Below are 15899 nucleotides of genomic sequence, written 5' to 3'. Positions count from 1 at the left end.
TGTTACATTTGAAGGAGGTCTATGAACTATATTTTTTAAAGGCAGATGATATGTGAAAATACATATATTATCTATATACAACATTTCATAATATTATCGGTGCAGCAATCAAGATATACATATATCATACATATAATTTAACATTAGAACACAGATGTAAATGTACGGAGTATCGGTTCTCTCAAATAAGATTTCGGTCTACAACAAAGAAGGGACTTATAGTGAATCGTTTTTATTACGTTACACTTCACTATAAGTGTATTGTACTTTCTGCTTATAGGGAGTAATTCGGAAATGATCTAGCTTTTAATTTGATAAATGTTGTACAATCGTCAATTGTACATAGATTACGTACGTTACGGAAAGAACATATATTCGAAATATCATTGAGATAAACTGACAAATTTAAAGAGAATAACTTGAAAGATCATGTAGTTAGCGTCACAAACATCTCTCCAGTCTGATCAATTATCTCAAACTGTGTTTAGTACAAAATATATATATTATTTTTATAGAAAAAAATCAACTATATGTTTCTGAATGAATTATCGTATAAACAATAAATTTTCATAATATAAAAAAGCAAAATTAATTTACTCTTGCTCCTCTCAATGTATTAATACGAGCTACCAAAAAAGCATAAAACATTTGTATCAAATTCTCAAATGATCAAACTGGACTTTTAATATACGAAATTATATTTTTTATAAACATATAACAATCAAAATTATATATCGAATAATTTGTATACTTAGGTCATAGAATATCGATTCTATTAGAAGAAATGCATTGGAGAATGACTCTTCTTTTTATGAAGTGGTAAATATGTGTAATGTACTGGGAAAAAGATTTTGTAGAATTGAAATTCTGTGTTACTAGTTAACAATTAATAAGCTCTTCTCTATTTCGACATAAAATTCGATCACATCTGCGTGTAATTTTTAATACACTGCGTAAACTAACAACGATGATTCGGAAATTGCATTTAATTTTTGAAAATACGAGCGATAAGAATAAAAATTCAAATATTAATGTAATTCTATGGTCTTCGCCCGAGACATAAAACCGTAACGAAATACAGTAGTTTAAAAATATAATATGTACCCATATTTACCTAAAACGTAACTTCATACATACATAATGTATGTGTATATGTGTGTCTGTGGCGCACGTCGCACGTGTGTATTTGTATACGATAAGTATACAGAAATCTTCAAGGCACTCCAGATATATATTACATTCATATTTTACAAATTCTGTTCTTTAACTTTTCGCACTTGAGGCATCTTAAGAAAGAAAGTAAGATCAGATGAGAGCATTTCAACTAATGCTTCCTCCGAAGCACATTTTTCCTACAGTATAAATTATATTTTCCCTCGTAATACGTTCTGAAACTTGTATTTAAGGTAAAAAATTATACCGAGGCGATATTTTATACATATACATATTATAGCAGCAATGATTAAATCACCGAAATTTCGATCTATTTACAAGTACCATGGATCTCTTCGATCATGTATTATAGTTTCAGAGAATGTTAATAGCTTCGTTTTCAACAATGGTTTTGCCGCTTTCAAGTATAAAGGAAAAGCGAATAAAACGATTATAAACATTACTGTTTAACAGATACACATTTTTCTTACGCAGAAACTATGTGATTTTTAAATCGTAGCTGTATCTAATAATTTCTACATTACATTAGCAAATATCGCGTATAAGGCGTCTTTCTGAATTATTTATATCAACGACCAATTATTCCTTAGAAATTGACTACTAATAAACATATTTCCTTGTTTCGTCGTCATTTTTGCGAGCTTTCACTAATGTAAAATTTGTCTAAAGTAGAGCGAAACTACACGAATATAATGTTCATGTACAGATAAAACAAATACGTTAACGTTAACGTATTGTTCTTCAACATCACATAGTTTACTGTAATCTAAATGAATATGCTTCAACACTGATGTTACTGTTTCATTAACAACGCATATTTTGAGTATGTAAATGTTACTCTGAATTTGTATGATTGTTAGTTTATCCAAAATATAGATTGACTTCCTGAATATTGCCTATAAGTTTGCTGCCTTCGTATTTCATACACCTTTGGCTTCTCGCTTTAGTAATAGCAAGTCTCACAAGCCTTCGTATTCGCACTTAAATACAGTATGTTACAGAAACACTTATTTATAAGAATGCATGTACATCACCATTGCTTACCTAACAATGTTTAGGATAATGTACACAAAGAAGACATGTACAAGTTTTTTTAGCTGGTTAATAGTTTCGATACAATGTCTCAACATTGAACACCAACCTCATTCTGTTTTCGGCTCGCATAGTTGCTTTAACGACTTTAATTCCTCTATTAACGTCTGATTTCTATTTTCCAATATCGCGACACGGTTTTCTAAACACTTTATGTACTCCTTCTTTTTTCTTCTGCATTCTCGGGCCGCTTCCCTATGAACAGAAAGAAAATTTTCACATTAAACAGAGTTTTAATCACTTTCACACAATAATAAAATAAAGAGTTCTTAAAGGGTTTGACTGGAAAGTGGAGAATTTGTATCCAGTTCCAATCTTACCTATTCTTAAGCAACCTTAATTGTCTTTTTTTAGCTGCATCCTCTACTACAACACCATGTCCTGTATAATCTGGAACATTGCCAGAAACTGTATTCTCTAAATTATTATCGTTGTTTCACATAATTCATAACTAAGATAAAAATTTTGATTATTTTATAATATTAAACATCTTTTGCTTGTTATGCGCACCTGGCACGAAAAACTGGGTGTCTTGTCCTTGTGCATACTGCACTATAGTTCCACCTGCTGTTGTCGCGTTGCTCATAGTTAGCGTATGAAGTCCTGGAACACCCTCTCCTTGGGTTGCAATTTGAATAGTGCCAGCAGGGATTACTAGAAAACATAGTAACTTGAAGTTATTAAACTTTTCATTAATACATATGCACGTACATTATTACACAACCCTTTAATGTGCATTTAGACATATAAAGATTAGACATAAAGAGAATATACATGAGTCTAATGATACATTTATGATGCATACAACATTCACTGCATGTGCATGTATCTATCAGAAGAGAATTAAAAATCCCATAAGCAGAGATGCCACACCAAGCGAATATGTAATACAAAATGTCATGTTAGGCAATACACACAGAAGAATGAAAAGAATTGTCTTTATCTAATGAATCTAATTTACTCCTCTAACATTATTTCATGTAAAGGAATGAAGGCTGGGATGTACACAGAATCAAATGATACAAAGGACAGCCAGGAAAGATAGATAGAAGAAAAAATAACCAACCTGTCTGATAATGGAGCGAGTGGGAAGACACTTCACTGTCCATGTTAGAATCACACTCAGAAGATGATTCTAGGGGGGGCAATCGACCGTCTGTAACACCGAATCAACACAACCCCCCATTAAAATAGCAATTCTATCGGTGTTGATTTAAATGGTCTACATGATTCTAAACAATCCCCACAGATCAACATAAATTTCATGATTCATTTTTGAAAGAAGTACTGCATCCAGAAAGTGAAACAATATTTAATATAATTAAAAAAAAATAAAAATACAAATAAGATTATACAGCTATAAACTATTTCCTTTCTGGCTGCTATTTATATTATATTACAATGCTGTGCAGTCAGCTCATACAAAAAGGAAATAGATTAAAGTACTTTAAAAATTTAATGTGAATAAGTATATGTAATTACAAAAGTGTGGAAAACAGCAAATAAAAGAAGAAGATTTATTCTTAAATATTTTACATCTTTTCTATATCTGAATTATTTAACTTTCGATTTTACGCTTTAAGGGAAATCTATAAATAAAAAAATATTTTTTGTTTAAACAAACGTATGTAGGATTCGAATTAATTAAAAAAAGGATTATTCTCTTTAATGTAATGTTAAATACGCACAAATAATGGTTAGAGGAGAATTTGTCATTTTAAGTTGTTTATTATTACTAAATTAAATTATACCCTTATACTAAAAGCTTGGTATGGCACTCCTTCTTAGAATATGTATGAAATAAAATATTAAAAAGCATAATGTGTCGCAGTCATACTTCTTCATATTGAAATGTTCAATCTATATAAAATAGTTTATAAAACGTGTAACTGCAGTTACTCATTCAAGTAAAAATTAATTAGAACTAAATAAGAACAATACTTGATTCAATAATTATATAAGAGATCTATTTAAAGTACAGTGTATGAACTGACATGCACTTTATTATTATTTAAGTTTTAATTATTTTATTAAAACTATGTAAAAAGTAGAATATATGTGTTCTTGAAAACCTGTATGCACTTATGAGAAAATGTTTCAATTTAAAATTATGCAAGTGGATTAGACAGTATAAAAAAAAGTACGGTACCTGTAATTTCACCACCACCTAGATCATTAAGAATTTTCTTATAGGATGGTCGTCTGGTAAGGATACCTCCCCTCTGTTCTGGAGATTCTTCAGAGTCTGAAAAGCTGTCATCACTTCCTGTTTCCACCACCTATTATAAAAACATGGATATTAGGGTAAAAATCAAACTCATAAAAAAAATACAAAGAATGATGAAATTACCTGCAGCGCTTGTAAGCTTGCTTGGGCTGTTTGTATAACAGAGTTGGGCTTACTAACAAGGATGACATTTCCTTTTGAAATTGCAACAGGCTGAATATTTGTTGCTGTCTGAATTACCGATTGTTGGTTGGGTTGTATAACAGATTGTACCTAAATTAACAGATAAATAATACAATGTTACCAATGCAAGCTTCAGTAAAAACATTATTAAATATATGAATATGAATATTTGTAAAATAGTGAAATGCAAATGAAAATATATAACTTGTATAATCTACTAACGTTATCATGCATATGCAAGTCACTATGAAGTAACAGAAAAACTATACATCAGTCACAAAAGTAAAGTATATACAACAAATGAAATTTATAGTTTCCATAAATACAGAACTAAGTAAATTTCAATTGACAAATAAACCTGAAGTCCAGACTAATCTCCAAAATTGAACCAGCATTATGCAAGATTGAACGCATATGTATGTAGTGATTGCTAATTAATCTATAATTATAATGGAAGCATAAATAAATGATATATGCATGCTTTCAAACAAAAGAAGTAAATAATCAGACATAGATACACAGGAGGTTCTCCTGTATACCTGTGTTGTTCCTGACGATGGTAGTGTCAGTTGCACAATGCTGGTAGAAGCTACCAGATGATGAGTTTGCTGCTGATGTGTTCTATTGAGAGATTGTACCGATGTAGCTATTGCTGGAGCAGCGTCCCCGCTCTGAGAACCTCCAGACAATGGGTCAACGGCTGATCCATTTTCCTCAACCATACTTTCCATAGCCTGGGAACCTCAAACCCTACAAAAAAAAAAAATAAAGTTACAATGATGCACATTTTTTAATTTAACATACACTTGTGCAAGAAATCTGCCACACATTAAGTAGAAGATTAAATCTTCTTCAATCATATAAAAATATTCAGAAGAATTTTGAATCACAATATCCGAAATACATTCGAACATCTTAAAACGAAACATCACGACACCAAAAACAAGAATTCATAACCACATCGACCGAAGGGAAGATCCATTCCTCAAAACACACGATATTTAAATTTCCCGCCAGTCGACAATCGGCAGTGCTACTGCGTCATTTACATAAGCAGATCTAAAAATACTACGAGAGAGAACAATAAACACTTAAGATGCTTTCGTATTGCGCTCCGAGGGCCAAAGTGGTCGAAAAGAGGCGAAAAATACGATCGAACGCGACTAGAACCGCACCGATTGCCATTCCCGTGCGTTTGTTCGCGGCCGAGAGAGATGTCAAGGAACATCACGCAACCCCCCATTGCCCTTTTCGAGAAATTCGCACATCTTTCTTAGTGCGCCATATTTTACGGCATATTCCATAGCAGACGTAAAACTGTCCGTACCGGGCTCACGGAACAAGACGCTGATCGTTTCGGCAGCATTTCGGGTGTACGGTAAGTGCAGTGGTCCATGCCCGGTTGTTATTATTCTCCAGCTGGGTACTTACCAGTTACGTATTTCTCGTCACCAACTTTGCTGCAATCGGAGTGGGCAAACGGGTAGGTACGTAGCAGCCACGTCAAAACTCCAGTGGCTTCGTCACTGGTGGAGCCTACGACCTGCGCGCTGCGCGTCACCATCAAAATGGCCGACTGTTTCCCTCCACCCCCTCGCTGGCTGGCTCGATCGTGCATCGGATAGTGATGGAACCGATATCCTCGTGCAACGCTGATACCGATCGCATTCTCGTTCAAATTCGACTCGATGCTCTGCCCGAATTCGATCGATCTGGCTGAGAATAATTCGCGAGGATCGATCGGTTCGTTGCGTTCGTCGGTGCTCTTTTAGTTACGTAGAACGTATTTCATATAGTATAGGAAGGAGTACGGGTCTTTGGCTGGCTCGAAAAACTGAATACATATTTATGACTCATGATTACTCGCGAATCATGCTGCCTTACTTTTGCTTTATCTTCAATATTTTATACGTATCGCGTGTAGTGGGACATTTGCAGTAGTTCGCAAGTTAACGAGTCTCCTGTTAATATGCTAGGAATGTAACAATCATTTCAAATGGACAGGGCAATGAATTAGTAGAAGCAGCAAATTAACAATATCTAAATTAGCTATCGCTGATGAACGTGGTTCACAGTAATGTCTAATTACGGCGTAATTTAATTCGGTACACGTGTCAACCACGAACGCAATGTAATTTTTAATAAAATTCTGATATACTTTTCTTCGAAACCTTGGGACGTGACATTTTGCTCTTCTGATGATTTATGAAAGTATTTTATCACTAGAAATATGTATGTATGAATTACTGCAATGCACTGAATCGAATTTGATAACATTTATAAATGCGAGGTCAGTTCTATCGGTAACATCATCTTTTAACGTTTTCCAATTATCGGCCACTTTTGAGTTTTCCTTTTCTTCTGCGGTCTTTTCATATGCAATCTGTTTTACAATAGTATCACATTTAATTCAAATCTATAAGAAAAGGGGAATCGACTAAAAGAAAATTCAGAGATTCAGACTTTGAACAGCGGTACCTCGAAAATAAAAATACGTTAATTACACTTCAGTATTTAAAGATTCCAATGTACTGTTACTGGGTATTATATTATTCATGAATGTAATATCTAAATTGTGACACTAATGGACTTATGTAATTGTGTAGAAGTAGCGATCGATATATCGCCAATACATTAGCAATATTTATATACGTATGTATATATCATTAAATGTATTAAACTGTGCAGGAAACAGAAATTAACAGATCCGTTTCGCAATATACGATATTATATTTACATGTTCTAATTATGATTATTCATATAAACAGAATTTGTGCATCAAATAGCAAGGATGCAAATAAATATGTACAACAGATCATTAGAAATATTGAAACCTACGATTTCATACAAGAGTATAATGTGCTGCTCGAAGAAACGTGTGCTATGACGTCATTCGATGACGTCATTCTCGTATTTATATCCACACACGTGTTTTACAGACTATGTATTGGATACTTGACAGTGTTCTTGAAATTTCTTTTATAACAAACGATCAATCAATATACAACGCTCTTAAAGGTTATCCTCGATATGTGCATATCTTTTTTGTTTAAAAACTAAGTACTATATATAAATGTCACCTTCAGATCTTTTTTTATCCAATCGTGGTTATTTCTTTTAACAGGTTTTATAACTTTGAGAAAAGTACAGAGAAATTATTATTCAAAGCTGTGTTATAAAAATTAATTATCTACATTAATAATGCAAGCATTGTTCTTCGTGGATCCGTATCTTTTATCGTTCAAGCACGTGGCACGGGTCAATAAGTTCAACTTTTTCTTTTGCAATTTGTTTATACCTAGACTACAATTTTCCATAATAGCTGAATCAACTGATTACAATGGAAAACTTGACAGATAATAAAAGCGATATTTGAATCTTGAATAGTTATGAAATTGAATAAAATAGTCTACAATTGATTGCGATCCGGTTAATCAAAGTTCTACTCTACATGTTACGTCTCATTTCTGTATAGCAATTTTATTATTACAATAATTTTATGGTTACTCGATACAAAATTTCTATCGAGCACATGCAAAAAACGGTGTAGTAGCCAAAGACTATAAAAATTGAGTATTGGTAACTTTTTTTTTATTGTGAATATTGTGATTGTCGAAGCGCTCTTTATTAGACGAAACGAGAGTGCAGCGAGCATAGAATTTTATTCGTCGAAGGAGTAAACGAGTGAAATACCAATCGGCGTCGAGGTTAGAAATCTCTCTTGCTCGAGAGCCAATAAGAACGTTTCTCCTTTGCGAGCTTTTCGAGTGACTATTCATTGAGCCCGATCTGCATTTTCTCGTTGTATGCGTGCCAGTAGTACGCGACTATACAGCGAATATATTATTGAAATCTGTTGTTGACATTTCTAGTAACATAACCCTTCGAATTCAATCGTGTTTGTGTTTACATATGCCAAGATTCGCATTATATCTAGATAAATTGATAGAGTACTGATCGATAAGGTTCCTCAGCGAATATATCGATCGTCGTAAGTGCATTGTTTCATTCGAACTATGTAATTTTTAAGAGCAAAGAAAGAAAAAAATGCTTTCATGCGCAAAGGAAAATGGAATACATATTTTGCAGAATTTTAGATACCATTTGCAACAAGTGTGACTAATCCTTTGTTCATGTAGGCAACACATCTTTAACTGTGTAATCGGGTGTATTTCGTAACTTTATATACGATGATTTAAGTACTTTGATTTTTCTCTTGTGTAATTTGTTAGGTTTTAATGTTATAACAATCTTGTACTTGAAAGTCAAGGCAACCCAAATCCATTTCTTTCGAAATTGAGTTTTATAGACTATTTTATGCTTTCCCTTTATTTTGTCAAAGGAACAGTTTTCTAAAAAATAAATAAAATATTTGGGTCAGTTCAATTCTCAAGTACAGAATTAATAATGCAATATGATTCTCCTTTTGTAGGAGAATAATAAAATTTAGGGAATAATAAAGTCTCTGCAACTTCCATGAAATACGTACAATAAATATTATTAGATCTATGGGACATTTTGATGACCTTTTCCTATGGCATTTGTTTTAAGATAATCATTAACACAATTTTCATGCTTTTTTATCTTATTTCATTCTCCTTTTGATACAGTTACTCTTTCTGGTTTTGTTTCAAAATTTTTTTACTTTTATTTCAGTTAAACAACAATGCCACAAACAACTACCATTGAAACAATCACTATTACTAGGCCACTGAAGGTAAGCTTCGGTTTTTGGTAGAGATTTTGGTTTTGAACGTGTATCAAACACACAAATATACACTTCATAACTCATTTAATATCAGCGGACAATAATGGCTAATGTGTTTTAATGTTTATTTACACAAATATGAGAGACAATCATTCATTTTATCAAATAATTGTTTCATGGATATATGTCTATTAAATACAGATAAACTATTATTTCTTTTGCTTTTGTATACGCTATAAGATAGCTATTTTAGAGTAATATATGCTTGTAATACCATTGAAATAAAAATGAGCAACATGAAATATCAATTGAAGGGCTCATTAACAAATAGCTAGCCATTGATGCAATATTAATTATTTTGAAGCCACTCAAGAATGACTTCAATGAATAACTTAAAAAATTGTTTGAACTTTTATAATTTTACTAAGAAGACAGCAACCACTATAATAAATATTTTGTTAAAAAATAGTAATGAATTGCTGCAGTACTTTTTTTACGCTCCAAAAAAAATCGACAAGTGTCATTTTTGTTACAAGCTCTTCAATTTTCGAACTAAGCGATCTAAAGTTTCTTTAAACGGAAGACTCGAGTACGTCTCAAGTTTCGTCTGTACTAAAAAGCACTCTCTATCATGTACGCGCAGTGCGCCACGACCTGTAATGGGCGCAGCCTCCCTGGAACCCAATTACTCCCCCAACCTCGGACGAAGAGACTTTGTCACTTTGTCCCTGGCCAGACCTCGCCGAGTGAACCGAAATCTTTCGAGGTTTTCCATCAAACATTAACAGCATTTGAAGTTGCAACGAGGATGCCGTTCGCGTAATGTTCGCGGTTGAATGCAACGAAACGAGTTGTTTCGCGAACTCGAGCGAAGATGCGCGAGAACATAATCCATGTTTACTTCGGGGGTGTTTGTCGTTCGTGAAGAAGGTTTCGCGTCTTGGGACAGTCTCTAAATGCTTTCTTGTCGCCCATCGGGGCTGATCCGTGCAAGAGTGTACGATGTTCCGTAAATGGTGTTCGTTGAAGAAGCCGAGGAACGCGTGAAGTACTCAGATTCTGTCCTGATCAAGTAACAAGTTAACATTTCTGTTCCTTTCGACTGATCTTGAAAATAGATCGTGTACATACGATGATCATGTATACAGTCGCCGATGATCACATGGGCGATACAGAAATCGCACAGGTAGGCTCCAGATGTGTTCCTTGGCGAATTTCTTGTGCTAAACATGTGTCTCCACTGAAGCAACAAGGAAGAACACCTTTCCCAACAAGTTTTCAAAAGCAGTCACAGAAGAATTGATTGTCTTGTGCCTCCAGGGATCTCAACCTTTTTCTAAAATTAAAAAATTATTTGAAGACTCAAGATAGTTGATTATTTTGTGACAGCATTCGAAAACTTGTCCTTCTTTGGCAGAATTGTGTGGCGAAGAGAGTGGAGGCATTACACTCATTCAACCCTCACAAAATGGTATTTAATGAAGAGTGATTCTCTCACTGAGAACTCAAACAGTGCTGCTTACATAGTGACAGTGCTGTCTTTAAGTCCCCCAATGAGAGGATCACTGTATCTAGGTAAAATGTTGATGTCTTTCGAATTGCAAATAAAGCTCACAATAATTACTATCTATTACAGGTGATAGCATTCATCTGTGGCGTAATAGTTATATTATTAATGATAATGGGCTTAGCCTCTACTGATTGGCTAATGGCATTAGGATGGAGGCAAGGTTTATTTGCACATTGCATTGATGAGGATGCACCTACGCCATTCCCATTTGACATACCAGATCCACCAGGCTGTTATCAAGCCAGAGACGTTGGTACGATCAACTTTGATTTTTAACAATGAGCCTAAAGTTAGAATTTTTTATTTATCTTCATTATTTTTGTAGCGTACATAAAAGCAGCTGCTGCCTTATGCGTGATCTGTTTACTAACAGACATTGCTGCAACAATACTAACAGGCCTTGGCTTGAGATCACAAGATAATCGTGATAAACATAAATACTATAGACTTGCAGTTTTCTGCATGGGTTTTGCATGTAAGTATGATAATTTAATGTATGTAAAGACATGAATCTTTTTTACTATACTACGTATTTATTGTTTTATATTTTAGTGGTATCACTTTTGATAGCTCTAGTGATATATCCAGTGTGTTTTGCTGCAGAATTAAATCGTGGTAAGTTATCTCTTTATCAAACTAAGAAACAAGTTTCGTGAAATATTAAATATGTAGAATAAAAAATTAGATATTGCATTTCTAACAAAAAAGTCATCGCGATAAATAATTTTACAGGAAATAGATCAATATGGGAATTTGGTTGGGCATATGGAGTCGGCTGGGGAGCAGCAATATTTTTATTTGGCGGAGCAGTGCTATTATTATGCGATAAGGAGAGTGAAGAAATTTATTACAAAGAAAGAAAAATTGTACGCGACGATATCGGCGGTGGAGGTTCTATGATTGGTATGGGACATCATGGTGGACGAAGTGGGACGCAATTGGCCTAGTGGCATTGCTCCCTGCCCGACGTTGTTCTCTAGATGATTAATTTCTTGTTTCTTTTTCTGTCCTCACGATTTGATACATTCGTAAATCAAAACGTACACACGTGTAAGAGTGAATGGTTTTTATATGTAATCATTACACCAGCATATATTGGACTTAACTATCACTTCGACAGAGGATGTGTAAAACATCTCGTCAATCTTTCATTGGATATCTAACAAAAAAAGGTCTGCAACTTGACGGATATTGAAATAGTTCAATTCATTGGTTACCAACTTCTCATGACAACAATTTTGGGACCATTGCTACTTTTAGTTTAGTATAATATTGTCTTAATTTTTTACTGTGCCTGCATTAACTAGCGCGTTTGGCTAACTTTGAAAATAATTTCTGCTGCTTTGGAACAGCAAACGGTACTGGTATACTTAACGAGATTATATTGTCTTATCTTTGAAAATGTGGAGAAAAATTTCCGTAATTAATAGCTAAAAACGAATATATGAGCAATATGATCTACAGAACACAAAAGCACTGCCTTTTTTTAGTCATGATAAATCATTAATTATTGTTATTTTTACGTAAAGAATGGCAGCTTTGATTTCGTTAATATTTATTATAATTGATAGGTTTTTTATAGTGTGTACATATACATATGTATATTAGACTAATAATTTATTATTCGCTTTCGTATTTTCCTTTATTATTATTACTGAAAGTGATATTTGCTTTAATCAAATGATTTATATTATAATAATGTTTAGCAGTATTTTTGGTAGAACATTACAAGGGTAATATTTATAACTTATACTTCCACATACCCTGCAATAACTCTTGGCCAAAAATTGTTGTAAGTGACATATCTTGTGATTATATACACGCACAGTATATGAATGATACGATGAACATTTGGGGAAAATTAATCGTGGGTCATAAGAAACTGAAATTTAAAATCGCATGCTTGGGCACACTTCGTCGGTTATTTTTGTGTTTTTGAAATATCATTAGAGACAAACCAATTTGTGAATTGAAAAACTCATGAAAGTATGCGAAATAATTGAGTTCATATATTTGCATTTATCACAAAACTAATGGCTGAAAACCATTAGCTTTTGCAACACACTAATTATGTTATTTTTATGAACACGAAAGTCTTCCTATTTTATGGAAATATACATGTTTTCTATCGAGATACGAAACATGCAGATGCTACCTCCAATTAAATCCGGATTTTTCAAGTGTGATTGCTTTTAAGTTACGAACACTGCAATCGTAAAAAGTGCATGAAAGAAAGTAAAGGGAAAAAATGTAATTTCCTGCAATTCTTCCAAATCGATGAAAACATGTTTTCATTCTATTGTACAAAAAATCAGCCTTTGGCTGATTTTTTAAGTGTTCATTTGTATGAAATATTTACTTTATGCGTTATATTAGTAATAACAGTAACATTTCCTTTAAGGCAACTCTACTGACTGAAAAATCATTCGTATTACTTAACTTTTGTTGATCTGCACTTTAACAAAATGTTCCAAAATAATTGAACAAGGCTGGTACGAATTTTCATGATAGTTTTTAAGTACTTCCAATATTTTCTGTTTTTGTTTCATAGAAGGAAAGTTTAGTACTTGTTATCATGCCGAGAGTGAACTTAATCTAAATTATTACCATTGAACAGAACATGTATGCAATGTGAGAGCTGACATATGTACGCGTTATGAAGTTCGAGATGATATTTTCAATATCATTAATAAGCGAGAAGGGTGATATTGAAAATTCATTGAATCTAGCTGGACAAAGATACGATTTTCTAGCAGTATTACGTATCGATATAGTGACTCTTGATCGGTAACAGTTTCTTCCTTCTTTCATTTGTTTGAATCGAACGAATGTTTCTGGTTTGTATCCATCGTACGTAGAAGAAAAAAGAATGTTTCATTTCCCCATAAATCGAGTACAGTTTAAGTTGAACACAGCACCAAATGTTTACATGTGCTATGGAATAGAGGCAGCTCGGGCAGGTATTATCTATTATGTTATCTGCATTACATACGTGTACGTATATGTATATATAGGTATTTTATAAATACATGTAATAGAATGATACACTTGCAGTTATCGCGATACTCTAAAGAGAAGTCTAAATGGAACAAAAATCGAATATACATGCACTTTGCATAACGTGGCAGATCAGTCATGCTTTCTAAAAGGGATCGAAGTTTTAAAATTAAGGATTTACAGTGGGTTTGATTTTTTGTCGAACACTGTCGATTTGCGCCTTTCACTTTTGATATGATACTTTTAATGAAATAGAGTATTGCCTAAGACTAAGTGTAACCGAGTATTTGAAATATGATTAAGATGAGAAACCAGGCGAATCGTTGATACGTTAATTAAGAGATTTATAATATACAGGTCAATGTACATCAACAGAACGAAATTTCAATTGATTGAGAAAGGAATAAGGCTGATACTGAAGTTTTAAGATATTAAGCTACGCATACTTACTCTTACAATAATGGATTGCTCGTGCATTGAGAATTGGCGACTAAAATGATCATTTTGTCAGTGAGAAACTTTCGATTATCAATCTGAATGGGCATAATTTATAAATCCAAATAAGAATACTATTATATTATTCCTTTAAGTATTTGTTATAAGCTCGTATTTCTGTACTAGAATTGCAATGTAGATAACAGTTCATCGTTTTCTACCCTACTATCATGGAACATATAAGATTTATGGATAAAAAGAGGAGGCGATTGTGTAATTAAGCAAACGTAGATATATAATGTAGAATTAATAGAGCACCATACCAGAGTAAAAATATTATAGTTATTTGTTACGTGTATGCAGTTTAAATAAGAAACAGATTTTTTGTCGTATGCATAAAAAAGACAGAAAATGTTTGACATTATGCAACATTAAAGAATTCTTTAAAAATACGGCAGAAAATCTGATTTTTCTGAACAGAACTATTTCTACGATGATTACTTCCTAATTTGTATGCTATAATGAACAAAACTTTCAACACTTAGTTGCTATAGGCGAACTTGAAACCGTAGAAAATCCATTGTATGAGACAGATTTATTTTTACTCCATTGACAGAATAGAGGAAAGTAACTAACTTGATACTTATCAACACCTTACGTTGTATAGTATACATATCGTACTTATTCATACATATCGTAGTAGATGTCACAAAACATAGCGAGCAAAAGTCTGTAAATTCGTTCTCCTCGTCAGAAATGTTGCAAAGCGATATCAGTAGAGTTATACGAAGAAAATTATCTATGCGCCATATTACAATGTAAACATATCGTAATATTGTACAAAGAATAAACTATACACCTGAGAAGTATATAATATTGTACTTCACATATTTCCTATTATACATACCTAGTTCAAAAACTGTTACCTGGATACAGAAGTGTTCTCCGAGATCTACATATTTTCTTTAAGTTTTGTACATAGCTGCTCATTTGTCAAATCGATTAACTTTCGAATTTTGTAATATTCAAGTAGCGAATTGTGAAAATTTTTAAAGTTTGAATTTTTTTAAATTTTAAATTTCAATTTTTGAAACTACCTGTGTTTTTCTGAAAACGTACTATTACAATTGCAACGAAAATTGTACAAAACAGCAAGATATCAAAGAGGAGGCGAAGAAGAATCAAAGAATCTCTCGTTCACTTTTAAATAATTATTAATATTCAGCAATATATCAATACAAAGAGTGAAAATTATTCGTATTAAAGAGCCTTTCTAAACGTTGCTAACGTAACAAAATTTCCTTATATATAACTAAAATTTGTTTATATATAACAATGACCAACGTTACGCGACTTTTTAATGTAATAAATACATGTGCACATGGATGTATGTGTATAATTGTGTGCGTGTACGTGTAATAAAGTATTGCTGAATAATATATTCCACATGTGTATCATTCCGTATAAATACAAAATAAGATTACATATGTATATATATATATTTATATTTATAT

General features: G+C 32.8%; 2 protein-coding genes across 18 annotated transcripts; one reads left to right on the top strand and one right to left on the bottom strand.

Moving 5' to 3' along the window:
- Positions 1-49: 49 nt before the first annotated feature.
- Crebb (Cyclic-AMP response element binding protein B) lies at positions 50-6237 on the bottom strand. 13 transcript variants are annotated; one of them, XM_076392269.1, is made up of 8 exons: positions 6107-6237; positions 5215-5425; positions 4616-4765; positions 4415-4544; positions 3332-3421; positions 2776-2919; positions 2586-2673; positions 50-2460 (listed from the first exon to the last, which is right to left on the bottom strand). In XM_076392269.1, exons 2-8 carry the CDS (start codon positions 5404-5406, stop codon positions 2316-2318), a joined length of 939 nt encoding a protein of 312 aa, XP_076248384.1. In that variant the 5' UTR covers positions 5407-5425; positions 6107-6237; the 3' UTR covers positions 50-2315. The 13 variants fall into 13 exon arrangements, with proteins under 13 accessions (XP_076248384.1, XP_076248386.1, XP_076248387.1 ...); XM_076392271.1 differs by having other exon boundaries at positions 2586-2655; XM_076392272.1 differs by having other exon boundaries at positions 2586-2646.
- LOC143188181 (transmembrane protein 47) lies at positions 5802-15259 on the top strand. Of its 5 annotated transcripts, XM_076392289.1 has the most exons (6): positions 8559-8666; positions 9332-9392; positions 11020-11206; positions 11279-11428; positions 11506-11568; positions 11686-15259. In XM_076392289.1, the coding sequence occupies exons 2-6, from the start codon at positions 9342-9344 to the stop codon at positions 11898-11900; spliced, it is 666 nt and encodes a 221-aa protein (XP_076248404.1). In that variant the 5' UTR covers positions 8559-8666; positions 9332-9341; the 3' UTR covers positions 11901-15259. The 5 variants fall into 5 exon arrangements, with proteins under 5 accessions (XP_076248406.1, XP_076248404.1, XP_076248408.1 ...); XM_076392291.1 differs by lacking the exons at positions 8559-8666; positions 9332-9392 and adding an exon at positions 5802-6053; XM_076392293.1 differs by lacking the exon at positions 9332-9392 and having other exon boundaries at positions 8598-8666.
- Positions 15260-15899: the final 640 nt, after the last annotated feature.

The sequence above is a fragment of the Calliopsis andreniformis genome, chromosome 2 (genome assembly GCF_051401765.1).
Source record: "Calliopsis andreniformis isolate RMS-2024a chromosome 2, iyCalAndr_principal, whole genome shotgun sequence".
Taxonomy (NCBI): Eukaryota; Metazoa; Arthropoda; class Insecta; order Hymenoptera; family Andrenidae; genus Calliopsis; species Calliopsis andreniformis.
The sequence above is the reverse complement of the archived record's forward strand: the minus strand, read 5'-3'. Positions and strand labels throughout refer to the sequence as shown.

Coding starts and splice junctions, on each gene's coding strand:
- Crebb (XM_076392269.1), bottom strand. CDS start 5,406: ATGGAAAGTATGGTTGAGGAAAATGGATCAGCCGTTGACCCATTGTCT. Junction 4,766..5,214: donor CATCGTCAGGAACAACACAG/GTATACAGGAGA, acceptor CTGTTAATTTAG/GTACAATCTGTTATACAACC. Junction 2,920..3,331: donor CTCGCTCCATTATCAGACAG/GTTGGTTATTTT, acceptor TATGTTTTCTAG/TAATCCCTGCTGGCACTATT.
- LOC143188181 (XM_076392288.1), top strand. CDS start 10,516: ATGATCATGTATACAGTCGCCGATGATCACATGGGCGATACAGAAATC. Junction 10,570..11,019: donor GCGATACAGAAATCGCACAG/GTAGGCTCCAGA, acceptor TATCTATTACAG/GTGATAGCATTCATCTGTGG. Junction 11,569..11,685: donor TGCTGCAGAATTAAATCGTG/GTAAGTTATCTC, acceptor ATAATTTTACAG/GAAATAGATCAATATGGGAA.